The following is a 13,790-nucleotide window of genomic DNA, read 5'->3' as shown; positions in this document are numbered from 1 at the left end:
TTTTTATATAAATTTAAATATCTTTAATACCTGCCTTTGAATATTTTTATTTATCTTATAAGCTGCCTTGAGAGGTAATTGCATAAATGGTGTAGACATATACTAAGTGAAAACAATTGTATATATTGGAGTACTTACCATGATGTGGCTGTTCTAGAATATTCTGCTGTTGTAAGAAGGCTGCTTAAACACACATATGCAGCACACCTGCTTTTTGGAAGTTCCAGCTCCAGTTAATGTTGCTAAAGCAGGCTTTTGTTCAGTTTGGGATCCTGCCCTGAGATAAAATCCAACACTACATGAACAGATTTTCACTTCTGCTTGGGGACTTGCTCATCTGTTCTGTTTTGTTCTTCTTCCAACCTGCAGTTGAGTTTCCCAACTACAAAGAGCAGGCTAGTTTTTTTAAAAAAAATAGCATATATGGGGCTGCAGGAGAAAAAGAGAATTGCCCCTTTTCTGTTATGCTGGCATGAGAGTTTTCCCAGCAGGAAGATTTAGCGAAATGGTAGGTCTGGAATGTTACTCTTAACATATAGAATTAGAGTGAACTCTTTGGCCTTGAAGGAAAAAAAACAAAATGAAGAAACTATTAATGGAATTCAAGAGTGGTACAGGTAGTCCTTGAGTTATGATCACAACTGAGCCCAAAATTTATGTTGCTAAGTGAAACATTGGTTAAGTGAGTTTGCCTCATTTTACAACTTTTCTTCCCAGAACTGTCATAAATACGAACCAGTTGCCAAGCATCTGAATTTAATCATGTTGCCATGGGGATATTGCAATGGTCTTAGATATGAAAAATGGTCAGAAGTCACTTTTTTCAATGACTTAGAAGTAGAATACTTTTATTGTCACTTTGAATGTACACTAATCGACATACATTAAAATGAAATTTCATTGCATACAGCTCTCAAAGGGTCACCACCTCCAATATATACTACATAAACATGACAAAATAAATAAATACAGAATTATGCATATACCCGCATATGTTATATGACACAGAGAAATAACACAGTCTAGTTTGGATATATACATGTACATGGCAAGAAAAACAAATCTTGTAAGTTTACCAGATAGATGGCATAGGGAACACCATAACTGTGAACAGTCATTAAATCAGGGGTCAGGGAACTTTTTTACCTTTTACCCCCCAAAATTTTTATAAACGCCGACGTTACCCCCTTGATTTGAAAGGAAGGAAATCATACACTATTTGAATTCAAAATGTTATTGGATGTATTTAAAATTACTTTGAAAGCTTCAACGAGGGGGAGAGTCCGAGTTTGGTGGTTTGCTTGCAGACGTTTCATTATCTGACTAGGTAACATCTGATGTTGTTACCTAGTCGGGTAATAAAACATCTGCCAGCAAACCACCAAGTTCAGGGAACGCCAATGCCTCCTCATTGCAACCCTGAGCGACAGATAGTCCCTGCAGGACGGCTGAGAAGCCTCGCCTCTCGGCCCTGCCTTCATCAGCCCCATCCCTCAGGTGTTTCCCTCCCTCCCTCAGCCCCATCCCTCAGGTGTCTCCCTCCCTCCCTCAGCCCCATCCCTCAGGTGTCTCCCTCCCTCCCTCAGCCCCATCCTCAGGTGTCTCCCTCCCTCCCTCAGCCCCATCCCTCAGGTGTCTCCCTCCCTCTTTCAGCCCCATCCCTCAGGTGTCTCCCTCCCTCCCTCAGCCTCATCCCTCAGGTGTCTCCCTCCCTCCCTCAGCCCCATCCCTCAGGTGTCTCCCTCCCTCTTTCAGCCCCATCCCTCAGGTGTCTCCCTCCCTCCCTCAGCCTCATCCCTCAGGTGTCTCCCTCCCTCCCTCAGCCCCATCCCTCAGGTGTCTCCTCCCTCTTTCAGCCCCATCCCTCAGGTGTCTCCCTCCCTCCCTCAGCCTCATCCCTCAGGTGTCTCCCTCCCTCCCTCAGCCCCATCCCTCAGGTGTCTCCCTCCCTCCCTCAGCCCCATCCCTCAGGTGTCTCCCTCCCTCCCTCAGCCTCATCCCTCAGGTGTCTCCCTCCCTCCCTCAGCCCCATCCCTCAGGTGTCTCCCTCCTCCCTCAGCCTCATCCCTCAGGTGTCTCCCTCCCTCCTCAGCCCCATCCCTCAGGTGTCTCCCTCCCTCCCTCAGTCCCATCCCTCAGGTGTCTGCCTCGTTCCTCTCTCAGTCGCTCTCTCACTCCTCAGCCCAGGAAGAAACTGCTTCAAAGAAGCCGGCAGGAGTGGCTTTCCTGTCGGCGCAGCTTCCCCAAAGCGCCAGTTGGACAGGCCTCTGCCCCACTAAAATCCGCAAAAGTTATTATTACATGTATGGTGCCTGTGGAGTTCAATCAGACATGTGAATTGTTTTTCCTTGTTTTTTCTCCTGCCTGCCTGCGTTTTGGTATTTTTTATCAAGCTGCCTTGAAGGTAATTGCATAAAGGTGAGACATAACTAAGTGAAAACAAGTATAGTATTATTACTCATGATGGGCTGTTCTAGAAACTACTAGTAACGAAGGCAGCAGGAAGGCAGAGTTGATTGGATTGACTTTGTTCGGTTGGGATCTGCCCTGAGGTAAAATCACCTACAGGAACAGTCACTTCTGCAGGGCTGGCTCATCGTCTGTTGTTCTTCTTACCTGCGTAGTTCCCAACTAAAAGAGCAGGCTAGTTTTAAAATAAAAGCATATTGGGGCTGCAGGAGAAAAGAGAATTCCCTTTCGTGCGGCTGGTCCCAGGGAAGAAGCGAAAGAGGCGGAAGTACTACATATAGAATTAGAGTGAACTCTTTGGCCTTGAAGGAAAAAAAACAAAATGAAGAAACTATTAATGGAATTCAAAGAGTGGTACAGGTAGTCCTTGAGTTATGATCACAACTGAGCCCAAAATTTATGTTGCTAAGTGAAACATTGGTTAAGTGAGTTTGCCTCATTTTACAACTTTTCTTCCCAGAACTGTCATAAATACGAACCAGTTGCCAAGCATCTGAATTTAATCATGTTGCCATGGGGATATTGCAATGGTCTTAGATATGAAAAATGGTCAGAAGTCACTTTTTCAATGACTTAGAAGTAGAATACTTTTATTGTCACTTTGAATGTACACTAATCGACATACATTAAAATGAAATTTCATTGCATACAGCTCTCAAAGGGTCACCACCTCCAATATATACTACATAAACATGACAAAATAAATAAATACAGAATTATGCATATACCCGCATATGTTATATGACACAGAGAAATAACACAGTCTAGTTTGGATATATACATGTACATGGCAAGAAAAACAAATCTTGTAAGTTTACCAGATAGATGGCATAGGGAACACCATAACTGTGAACAGTCATTAAATGAACTGTTGTAAGTCAAAGCACTACTTATACTATGCAATTAATATAGCTTTCCCCTCCCACCCCCATAAAAAAGCTAGGATATGAAAAGCATTAAAACCAATGGAACCAATTAATGGAACCATTTGTTTTCCCAAGTTGTGGGTGCTCCATCACTGGAAGTGTTCAAGGAAAGATTAGACAGCCATTTGTCCAGGGTGATATAAGATCTCCTGCCTTAGGCAGGGAGTTGGACTTAGAAAACTTCCAAGGTTCCTTCTAGCCCTGCAATTGTACAATTTTACAATTCTATGAAAGTATGAGTAAAAAGGTGAGCTAGTGATGCTATCATTATCTGCTTGCTTTCATTTTTGTTGTTTTATTTCTCATCCCAAAAGGGCTAAAGGGAACGTGGCCGAAAGTTGAAAGCAGTCTGAATGATGTGCATCTCTAAACATCAAGTTGAAGTCTAATAAATACTGCATGAAAGCAATACTTGGCTTGTGTAAACAGAGAAGTCCCCAAATCGATTGTCACTCCTGTAGCTACATCATCCATGACGATGTATTAAATCTATGGACAGGAATGAGTGGGGGGGGGGTAAGGATGCTGAGAGAGCATTGCTAGTAATAATAGATGTTTGCCAGCGCATCAGAGCAAATTCTTTGGCTTTGATAGGAAAGGAGGAAAACCAAGACGGTATTGAAATTTCAGCTTTGCCAGTGACTCAAGGTTCAACCAGGCCCTCTAAATTTGGGAGCCTATTATCTTGTTTCCGCACACCTCATGAATCAGCAATGTAATCTGCTCAGGGCAGGCTTGAATGGTTCATCATTTCCTGTCACAATCCCTGTCAGAAAATCAGTGAGATGCCTGATTGTGAACTTGTCAGAGCGACAAACTGATAAAGAGGATGTTTTCTATTTTCACATTACACCCAGGTACAGCACTAGCAAAGAAGAGGCAGGTTTCTCAGAATGAAAATTATTACCATGGGGAATGGAAATAGGAACCAGCCCTAATGGTTTCTAATGTGAAAAGTTTAGTGCTATGTCTCTTTCTTTCTTTCTTTCTTTCTTTCTTTCTTTCTTTCTTTCTTTCTTTCTTTCTTTCTTTCTTTCTTTCTTTCTTTCTTTCTTTCTTTCTTTCTTTCTTTCTTTCTTTCTTTCTTTCTTTCTTCTTTCTTTCCTCTTACCTCACTATTCTTATCATTCTTTTTAGCTGTAGATAGAGAAATCCATGCAGCATCCCACACAAATGAGAAATTAATTCAGCTCTTCCGGAACAAAAGTGAATTCACATTTTTGACCAACATACAGCAGCAAGCATCAACTTCTGGAGTAATTCTGTCCATACGAGAGTTGGAACACAGGTAAGCAGGAAACCTATCTTAATACTTGATGGTATCAAATGCTTTACTTAGGGGTGGGATTCAAAAATCCCAGCAACTGGTTCTCTGCCTGGTTGTTGGGTGGACATGGACATGGTGGACATGGCCTACTGGAGCTTCCAGTTCAGCCATTTTTCGCCTTCCCCAGAGTCCGGAGGCTTCCCTCGGGCCTCTGGGAGGGTGAAAATGACCTGCCCTGGGCTCTGGAGTGCCTCCAGAAGCCTGAAATAGACCTGTTTTTGAACTTCTGGAACTTCCAGTTCAGCCCATTTTTCACCCTCCCAGAGCCTTCTTGTGGACCCTGCACTTACCTGCATCCAAAACGGGCCACGTGGAGACTCCTGGGAGGGGTGGGTGGGGTGGATGGGGCCAGCCGGTCAGTTCAACTACCGGTTCAGCAACCAGATGTAAATTTATCTTCCGGTTCACCTAAACCAGTCCAAACTGGTAGAATCCCACCCCTGGCTTTACCTTACATTACATAATCACCAAACACGAAGTTTCTGTGGGAACAGATTCTTGGATCATTGTTTTCTCTTGTTAAACAGAGTTGCAGGAATATAATGTCTTCAAAATGTGCTTGTTATGTCAGCATGGCACTCTGCCAAACAGAGAAATACACTAGACTATAAGCCTGCTTTTTGTTTTACTGATTTGCTGTTTTTATTATGTTCATTCTATAATTTATTAGCTGCTTTTCAGAAAAATTTAACACAAGGCAGTTTATCTCAAGAAAAAACCATCATGTGGATAATCCATAAATACTAAATCATAAGCATAAAAACAAAACTTCAACATTTAAGGCATCATATTAACAATTAGAAGAGAAACCGATCAGACTCACATAATCAGTGCCACAGCCAAGGGGAAAAAGGAAGTTAAAATTCTCTGTTAAATTAAGTCTAATTAAGTAGTGTTCTTTCAGAAGTCGATGGTATTCCTTACAATGAACAGAACAGGAGCTGAACAAATTTATTGGATTGTCAGAGAATAACCAGGGACCTGGTACCTTCTAGAGACCTATATCAGTTAGGTTTCTTGCCTTTAAACTCATTTATGCTGGTGATACCAAAAATCATAAAAACAATACTAAAAGTTTCTTTTCCTTTGTGATGATATAAGGACCTCCCCATATCAAATCAAACCAACCCTTTTTATTACAGACCAGCCTTTACATTAAAGACAGTGTTTGACCCAACAATTTGTTATTAGGAAAGTTAAAACATAGGACAATAAAACAACAAGTCTAATTAAAAGTTGTATAGCTTGATGAAGATATTTTATCACCTGATTTTATCACCTGTGAATGTATGGTTAGCACACCTTAAAAAATAATAAATAGAAAATTTATGATCAGAACATGTCTTGGGACATCATGAAAAGGACAACGTATCAATGAGCATTTCTGCCTCTCTGGATGCACAAGGGCAAAGACTCTGTAAACAAGGCATCCCATAAAATCTTCACACCAGTATAGTGGATAGAGGGGCATTAGAGCTATGGTGGTGCAGTGCTGTGGTGACACAGTGGTTAGAATGGAGTACTGTGGCTACTTCTGCTGCCTGCCAGCTGCCTGCAATTTGGCAGTTTGAATCTCACCGGCTCAAGGTTGATTCAGCCATCCATCCTTCCAAGGTCAGTAAAATGAGGACCCAGATTGTTGGAGGCAATATGCTGACTCTGTAAACCTCTTAGAGAGGGATGTAAAGCACTGTGAAGCTGTATATAAGTCCAAATGCTATTGGTGTTGCAGTGAGCTCTGGAAAAGGCCTATCTATACTTGCTTAGTATTAGATTGTATAGAAACCCTGCAGTAGAGGGCTTTTGTCTGTCTAACATTTAATGATAGAATTCAGGGGGTCAATCTTACAATAAAAGTATTCCCATTTATTTTAACAGCTTGAAGAAGAAGTTACAACCCTTGTATCATCATGCATAATTCGTGGTTCACTTCATGTATATTAAATTTATAAAAATAGAGTAGTCTCTATTTCTTGCTTCAGTTCATTTTATATCTTGGATTCCTACAATTTAAAAATCAGATAATTATTAAATGTACCTTGTGTGACTTTTATATGACAACTTGCTTAATCCAAATATAATAATATATTTTAGAAGTATTTTTATACTCTTGGAAAAGAAAATGATAATCCTGTCATTGTTCTATCAATAGGACCAGATTTTAAATGAAATGCAATTAAGAGTAGAATATCAACAGATACTGCTGGGATATCTCAGTATGTTTGGAGATCACTGGGTGAAAAAAACTTATTGTAAAGAAAGCCAAGTATCAAATAGATAAATGAGCTGGAAATAAATATTTCTTATTTGAGCCCTTGATCCTTGCAATTGGCAGTTTTTATCATCTGAAGATATGGTTTTGTTTCACTGGGTCTGTACAGAGTGATTAATTTAAGGTTGTATCAAGCAAGAATTCTAAATACATTTTTAGTAATACATTTCATTGAAACAGAGATTTAGGCAAGTTATTGCCCAGCTGCTGAGACAGGAACATTATTTCTGCAGTCTATCCCCTTAGATTGTGTGAAAATTCACAGGAAAATGTTTCCTTGAATTAAAATGAATGCTTGGCAAAAAAGAAATTCTAAACAATGGGTAAGAAAGTATATTTATTGCTTCAGATAGCAAATCTACTTCACTCACATGGACAGTGGTAAAAAATGTTGAAAATTAGGGTTCATTACACCTGGATACTTATTCATTCTCCAAATCAATGTAAAGATGTATGTGAAAACCTGCTGCAAATTTAACCCTTTTCCTAAATTTCCAGAAGGTATGGCTGGTAGATAAGTGGAGCTCTCCCAAGTCGATGGTTGTGAAAAAAAAGAAAATACTAATACAGAAGTTTTTGTGGCCAATCTTGGGAATCATACTGTTCATGATAATATATTACAGTTCATATTGGTGCATCTTTTATATATATATTTAAAACCCCATTGGCAAATAATTTTGAATCTGTCCTTTTGCTTCTATTTTAAAACAATGTGTTGTGCACACTGTCATTGAAACAAAAAATATTGTATCTATATATGGTTTTTTTGGAAACTTTTTTCTGTATTTGTGTCATTTACAGAAAGTCCATGCAATTCTAATATGTATATGAAAGTATCATTGAATATGCATCCCTAAACATATAAGTGAATGTATATGTGAATATATAGCATTAGACAGCCTTCCAAAAATCATTGTTCAGATGGATTTTGTACAGTGTATCTTACACTGATTGGTTTACTAGCCTAATATGGGTTGACTTGGTTCAGAGTGTTGTGTGAAATTTGTAAAATATAATAACTGACCTAACATTTTGTATAAAACCACTTACGTTTTTTTAAGCGATTAACCTAACTATGGTTTACCAGATTATGAACCAGGCTAAATTATTACAGCTATAAAGTCAGTTTTAATTTTCAATTTTATTGACCCCAAAGAAGGAAAAATATAATACATGTAAACTAAAGCTTAAACACTAAAGGAATGTATTAAAATATAAAGCTGTAAGTAAAATTAACTGTTGTTGCACTATTAAGTATCAAATTGCTTAATTAATTTAGTGACCCTTCTGGAAGCCTCAAATGGCTGGTCTAAGGAGAATCTTCTCATCCTCAGAGCTACTATAACTGTGAGTTAGTGGAAGGTTTATTAGGTCAGCACACCATGCTCCAGAAAAAACAGAGTGCCAAACCAAATGATTCTATTTCCCCCAACAGACAGGGCAAATTCCCTTCCAGCAGTGAGGATGACAAAACTTTAAATTTAATGAGAGCAAAGACTCTCATGTGAGTTAACCAGAGAATATTAGAAGAGGAGAAGAACTTTTCAAAAAGATCTTCCTTTTATAGTGGATCTACTCAGGCCATACTGAATATTGTTGCAAAGACTCTTTTCTTCAACTCTAATCAAGCTCTATCAGAACAAGTGAGGTCAAGTGAGAAAAGTTGATCCAAAGAATTTTAAAATCTAGATCAATGCTTTTGATCTAGGGTAACAGAAAATTTTCCTGTAAGGTCAGGGAAGTTTAGAAGCTTCCAGTGAAAATTAATTTGAGCCAAAAATTCAGGTGGCAAAAATACATATGAATTTTGACAAAGTTTAGTCCAAATTAGTCACAAAAGAGAATTAAATACACTCTGGGAAATTTGCAACTGAGTTGTAGAAAGACAGCTTGAATGGAACTTAAATCACGATAATAGCAAATCTGTGTTCTGTATACCAGGTGGCTGATTACCTAATTTTCTCTTGCAGATGGCAAGTTATTACCACTGCAGTTAGCATATTGTAGGATAATATTTGAGAATTTGTGGCCCTGTGTTGTTTCTTCTGGAAAACCAGTAGGTAAAAAGCAGTGGTGGGATTCTAATTTTTTTTTTACTACCTGTGGGCGTGGCTTGGTGGGCGTGGCAGTGGAAGGATACTGTAAAATCTCCAGTCAGAGGTGGTATTTGCCGGTTCTCCGAACAACTCAAAATATCTGCTAACAGTTTTCCAGAACTGATCAGAACCTGCTACATACCACTTTTGGTAAAAAGAAATGCCCAGATATTTAAATACCTTAATTTCATTGATACTAAATCTCTTGATTTTCCAGTAGAGATAGCAGATAACAAGCCTTTTGGAGAAAACAAACACCTTTGGCTTTATTATAATTGTGAACCAGTTTTTCCTTTGAAATAGCAGGGAAATGTTTCCGTCTCAGGCCAATTTGTCTTGTAGAAAGCATGGCTGCATCATCCAATGGTCCATTGGCTTGAGCCTACTCTGGGACATGGAGCAAAATAATTTTAAAAAAGGTAAAAGAAAGAAAGAAAGAAAAGGAGTCAAATGCATTTTTGTTTTACTCCCTTTCCAATGGGGGTGAAGGATGAAAGGACCCCCATCATAATACAGTGCAGCTGCATTCAATTATTTTTTTAATGTATTTTTACAATCGGCAGCAATGACATTGGACAACAGAGAAAGCAACCATGTCTCCCAAAATCTATCTCTGGTGACAATATAAAGGATACCCGCAAATTAATGGTTTAATAATTAATTCACCATGGATAGAATATATAAAGGATGCCCCAAATTAAAGGTTTAATAATTAATTATGAATAAAAACACTGATCAAGGGTCAGTCTCCCTCCCTGTATCTGGCTTGCTTTTCTACCAGGATATTGATTTGCACGAGGCAGTCAGTTTTCCGTGGCATGTAGCTATACTCAGTCAGATGATACATTAATGTATCCAATTCCCCCCCAAATTATTATAGCTGCAAGGTCTAAAGTAGTTAGAATGCATCTGCCATTATATTGTGAAGTCATACCTTGGAGACAGAAAAAGAATTGGATGACTTAATGTAATCAGTTGCAGGTTCCTGGTCCTAGGCAAACCAGGCAGTAATTATGAAAGAGGTGGGCAGGTGAAAAAAGAAGTGTACTGTTTCATGGGGAAAAAAATAAAGTAAAAAAGGACAATCAGAACATAAAACATTTTTTACATTCCTGAACTGAACATATTTTACCATTTTGCAGCTGCATGCTTTTGTGAGTATAAAGCTTTGTCCCATTTTTTTTAGGTTATGCCTAGCATCCCCATACAAGCAGCTTATACAGTAATGCTGTCTTGAATTGTGCTCTAAAGATCGTCCCCTTTTCAACCATTGTATCTTTTTCAACATTAATGATGGCTGAATGTATCATTAAATACATTTCTTTCTGTTTCAGCTTTTCCCTTTCCTGCCTTTCTATTTTAACGGAGGCCTTCTATTGTAATCTAGGCTGTCCTGCAGCACTTCTGTTAACTCAAAGTTTGTAAATAGATATTGCTGCCAGTTATTGTGACTCTTGGTGGTGGATGAATGTACAGTTTTCTGATTTGTATAGTGTTTTGAAGGCAGGTGCAGCAGAAGAATAGTTTTTGTGATCAGTTTGAATGTACGGGTCAGGTCAACATCGACTGCATCAGTGGTGCTTGCAGCAGGATATAATAAAGCAACCATATCATAATTCAGACCACACGGCTAGCCTCCAGCTTTTCAGGTGAAGTGACTTGATGCATGGTTATATAGCCAAGGTATAACACTGACATTCCAAAAAATTGTTGGCTTAAAGGGCCCCTTTTTGTTGAACCTGTGTCATCATTGTTGTGCTTATGGTTTTGATTGCCTATAGATTTTTTCTAGGATATTTCAGTTGTTTTTCTTTGCCGCTTTTTCATTTGTTGCTTTGCAAATTTTTTATTTTTTAGTAGTTGCGTATTGGTGCCTACATGAAAAATTTAATTGACTTTCAACAAGAGAGGTTTTTTTACATTTGTGAAATAGTATCTCAATATTTCTCAGTGTTGAGATTTATTTGTTTTGTCCTAACAATTCGGGAAGAAACCTGCTATTGTTGATTTATTATCGTGGTATTTGAAAGAGGTGGTTCTTGTTGAGGAAATGTAATAGGGATCTTCCACACAAGTTCACTTTCACTTAGAACAGCTCTATTACAAAAATTATTCCTGCTTGGAACAGTGTGGGTTAATGTAGCTGCTATTCTTTTAGCAGAAAACTTAATTCATATGATATGATGTCACAAAAGTATTAACAAGGCATATATAACCTGTGTAAATCAAGACATAAATTGTAGTTGCTTCATAGGAATAAGATGTCAAACCGAGGCATGGGATAAAATGTTTTCAAAGATTAAATAAGCATTTCAAAAACAGTAGAAAATACATTTTTGAAGCAATTATTTAAATAGGTTATTTATTTATTTTATTTATTGAATTTATATTGCCGCCTACTCGTCTAATAAAAGAATAAAAAAATATACCCTGTTTCTCCAACAATACGGCCTCCCCCAATAGGAAGTCCCAGCATGTTTTATAGGCATGAAATGAAATTAAGCCCCTCCCCCCCAATTAAGGCCTATATTAAAACATGCGAAATGGTGGGGAATGGTGGGGAGACTTGCTGTTAGGAAGTACTTTTGTTGCACACCCGGATATGGTGCTGCCTGCGTTGACCCCGATCCGAAGTGCCCCACCAACGCCGAGGTCAACATCCAAGCCGTTGCCGCCTGCCCGAAGATGCAAGGGGGGGAATTAAGTCACCCCCGAAAAGACAGCCTAGCCATTTTTTCGGGGCTCAAAAAAAAAATAAGACCCAGCCTTATTATATGAGAAACACGGTAATATAATATAAAATCATCCTCAACCCCCCACTCCGGAGACAGCAGATCACATAAGCCATTTAATGGTCTCCATCCCGCTCTAGTTTCCTAGGCCTGCTGGCAGAACCAGGTCTTCAGCGCCTTCTGGAAGAGTGTTAGAGTGTGAGCCATTCTAATCTCTGGGGGAATGATGTTCCAGAGAGAGGGAGCCAGGCCCTTCTTCTGGGCCCCACCCAGAGGTGGTATTCAGCAGGTTCTGACCAGTTCTGGAGAACCGGTAGCAGAAATTTTGAGTAGTTCAGAGAACCAGCAAATATCACCTCTTACTGGAGGTTTTACAGTATCCTTCCCCTGCCATGCCCCACCAAGCCATGCCCACAGAAACAGTGGTAAAAATTTTGAATCCCACCACTGGTCCCACCAATGTCCCTTGGGGATGGGTCCTGCAGCATTCCCTCTCTCCCTGCTCTGATGGGTCGGGTAGATGTAACTGGCAAGAGATAGTCCCTCAAATAACCTGGTCCCAAGCCAGTCTTTACCAACCTGCTCCTCCTCAGATAGGCTGGATTACAAACCCATGCCTAGACATCCAGTATTCATGTTACCTGGAAGTAGACCATCCACAAGAGAGAAATAAAAAAGTTAGATGGCGGCTGTGTCTACCATCTTAACTCTTTTTAATGCCCCCCACCAAGCCCATGACCAGACCTTGATCCAGCAAAGCTAGCGTATATCAAATTGACAAAAAAAGAAGATATAAAGGCTTCAGGTAATTGCTAATTTACTGTCATACTCTCTTTACTGCTTTATAAATATTTCATACAAATGTTAGTTAAACAAAAATGGTTAACTTATGCTGACTTGCTGAATTTTTCTCCAAGAGAGTTTAACTTAAAACAGGAGAAAACTTAACGTTGGAAGGTTTTACTTGCCATTAGTTTCCTTGTGCTCAGCTGGATAAGAATTAAAAATTCGAAAAGGGTAAAACTGAGATTTATGTAGAGCTCTGTTCAAATGATGATCATATTATTGCTAGGATATATAAACTTTGGTTGAAAATGGAAACAGGATGAAGAAGTTAAAGATTGTATGATAAAGTTTCAAAAATAATGTATAGTTGGACCAGTAGGAGACTTTGTGGAAGAAAAGGTTGAAATTTACAATTTAATTATAATCTTAAAGCAATTTTTTAAAATAAAATGTTGTTTCACTGATGTATGACATCAGATACACTATCAAAACTGTATAATTTCAAGTATTTGTTGGAAATGTAAAGTACATTTTTTCCATCTCTGGTGGACATGTGGGAAAGCTAGAAAATATTGGGATCAAGTATGTATTTTGATCCAGAAGATTTTAAAAGTGAATAGACAATTAAAACCACAGGCTTTTCTTTGGGGTTTAATGGACAAACAAATTGAAATTTTTATGGAACTTTGCTTTTATACATGACAACAACTTCAAGACTTTTATATGCTCAAAGGTGGAAGGATCTACAAAGCCTACACAGGGAAGAATGGATTGTGAAGTTGATGGAATTGGCAGAGATGGTAAAATTACAGTTTTGATTAAAGAAAAAACCTTGACTCATTCTGTTTCTATTTGGAAAATACTTTTACATTTTTGGGAAGAAGATGACAGAAATGAAATTATCCAGTTCAAAACCAAGAATGGCATGTCTATCACATGCTATCACCTGGGATCTTTTGCACCCCAAATCTATAATTAGGGCTATTTGTTTTCCTCTTGTGCATCATTGTTAGCAGGGGCACACCAGTGGAGTTCTTAGCAAAAAAGAACAAGACTTGAATTTGCTCTCTTACCTACTGTGTAACACATGGAAAGGGAACAAACAGATGCCTTTTTTTCTGCATCTGACTGTTTTCCAAATGGATTGGGCAGATTCAGTTAGTATGCCTGTCAAGCTCTGTG

General features: G+C 38.8%; 1 protein-coding gene across 2 annotated transcripts in view; it reads left to right on the top strand.

The window, feature by feature from the left end:
* NELL1 (neural EGFL like 1) overlaps nt 1–13,790 on the top strand; it is a 594,259-nt gene that overhangs the window by 91,902 nt on the left and 488,567 nt on the right. For both annotated transcript variants that reach the window (XM_026664647.2, XM_087951106.1), the window contains exon 3: nt 4,533–4,683. In XM_026664647.2, coding sequence (XP_026520432.1) covers nt 4,533–4,683 — 151 coding nt within the window. The remainder of the gene's footprint in view (nt 1–4,532; nt 4,684–13,790) is intronic.

This window comes from Notechis scutatus, chromosome 1 (genome assembly GCF_049901735.1).
Source record: "Notechis scutatus isolate UNSWTSFEM ecotype Mainland chromosome 1, rNotScu1.2, whole genome shotgun sequence".
Taxonomy (NCBI): domain Eukaryota; kingdom Metazoa; phylum Chordata; class Lepidosauria; order Squamata; family Elapidae; genus Notechis; species Notechis scutatus.
This window is presented reverse-complemented; position numbering and strand designations above follow the sequence as displayed.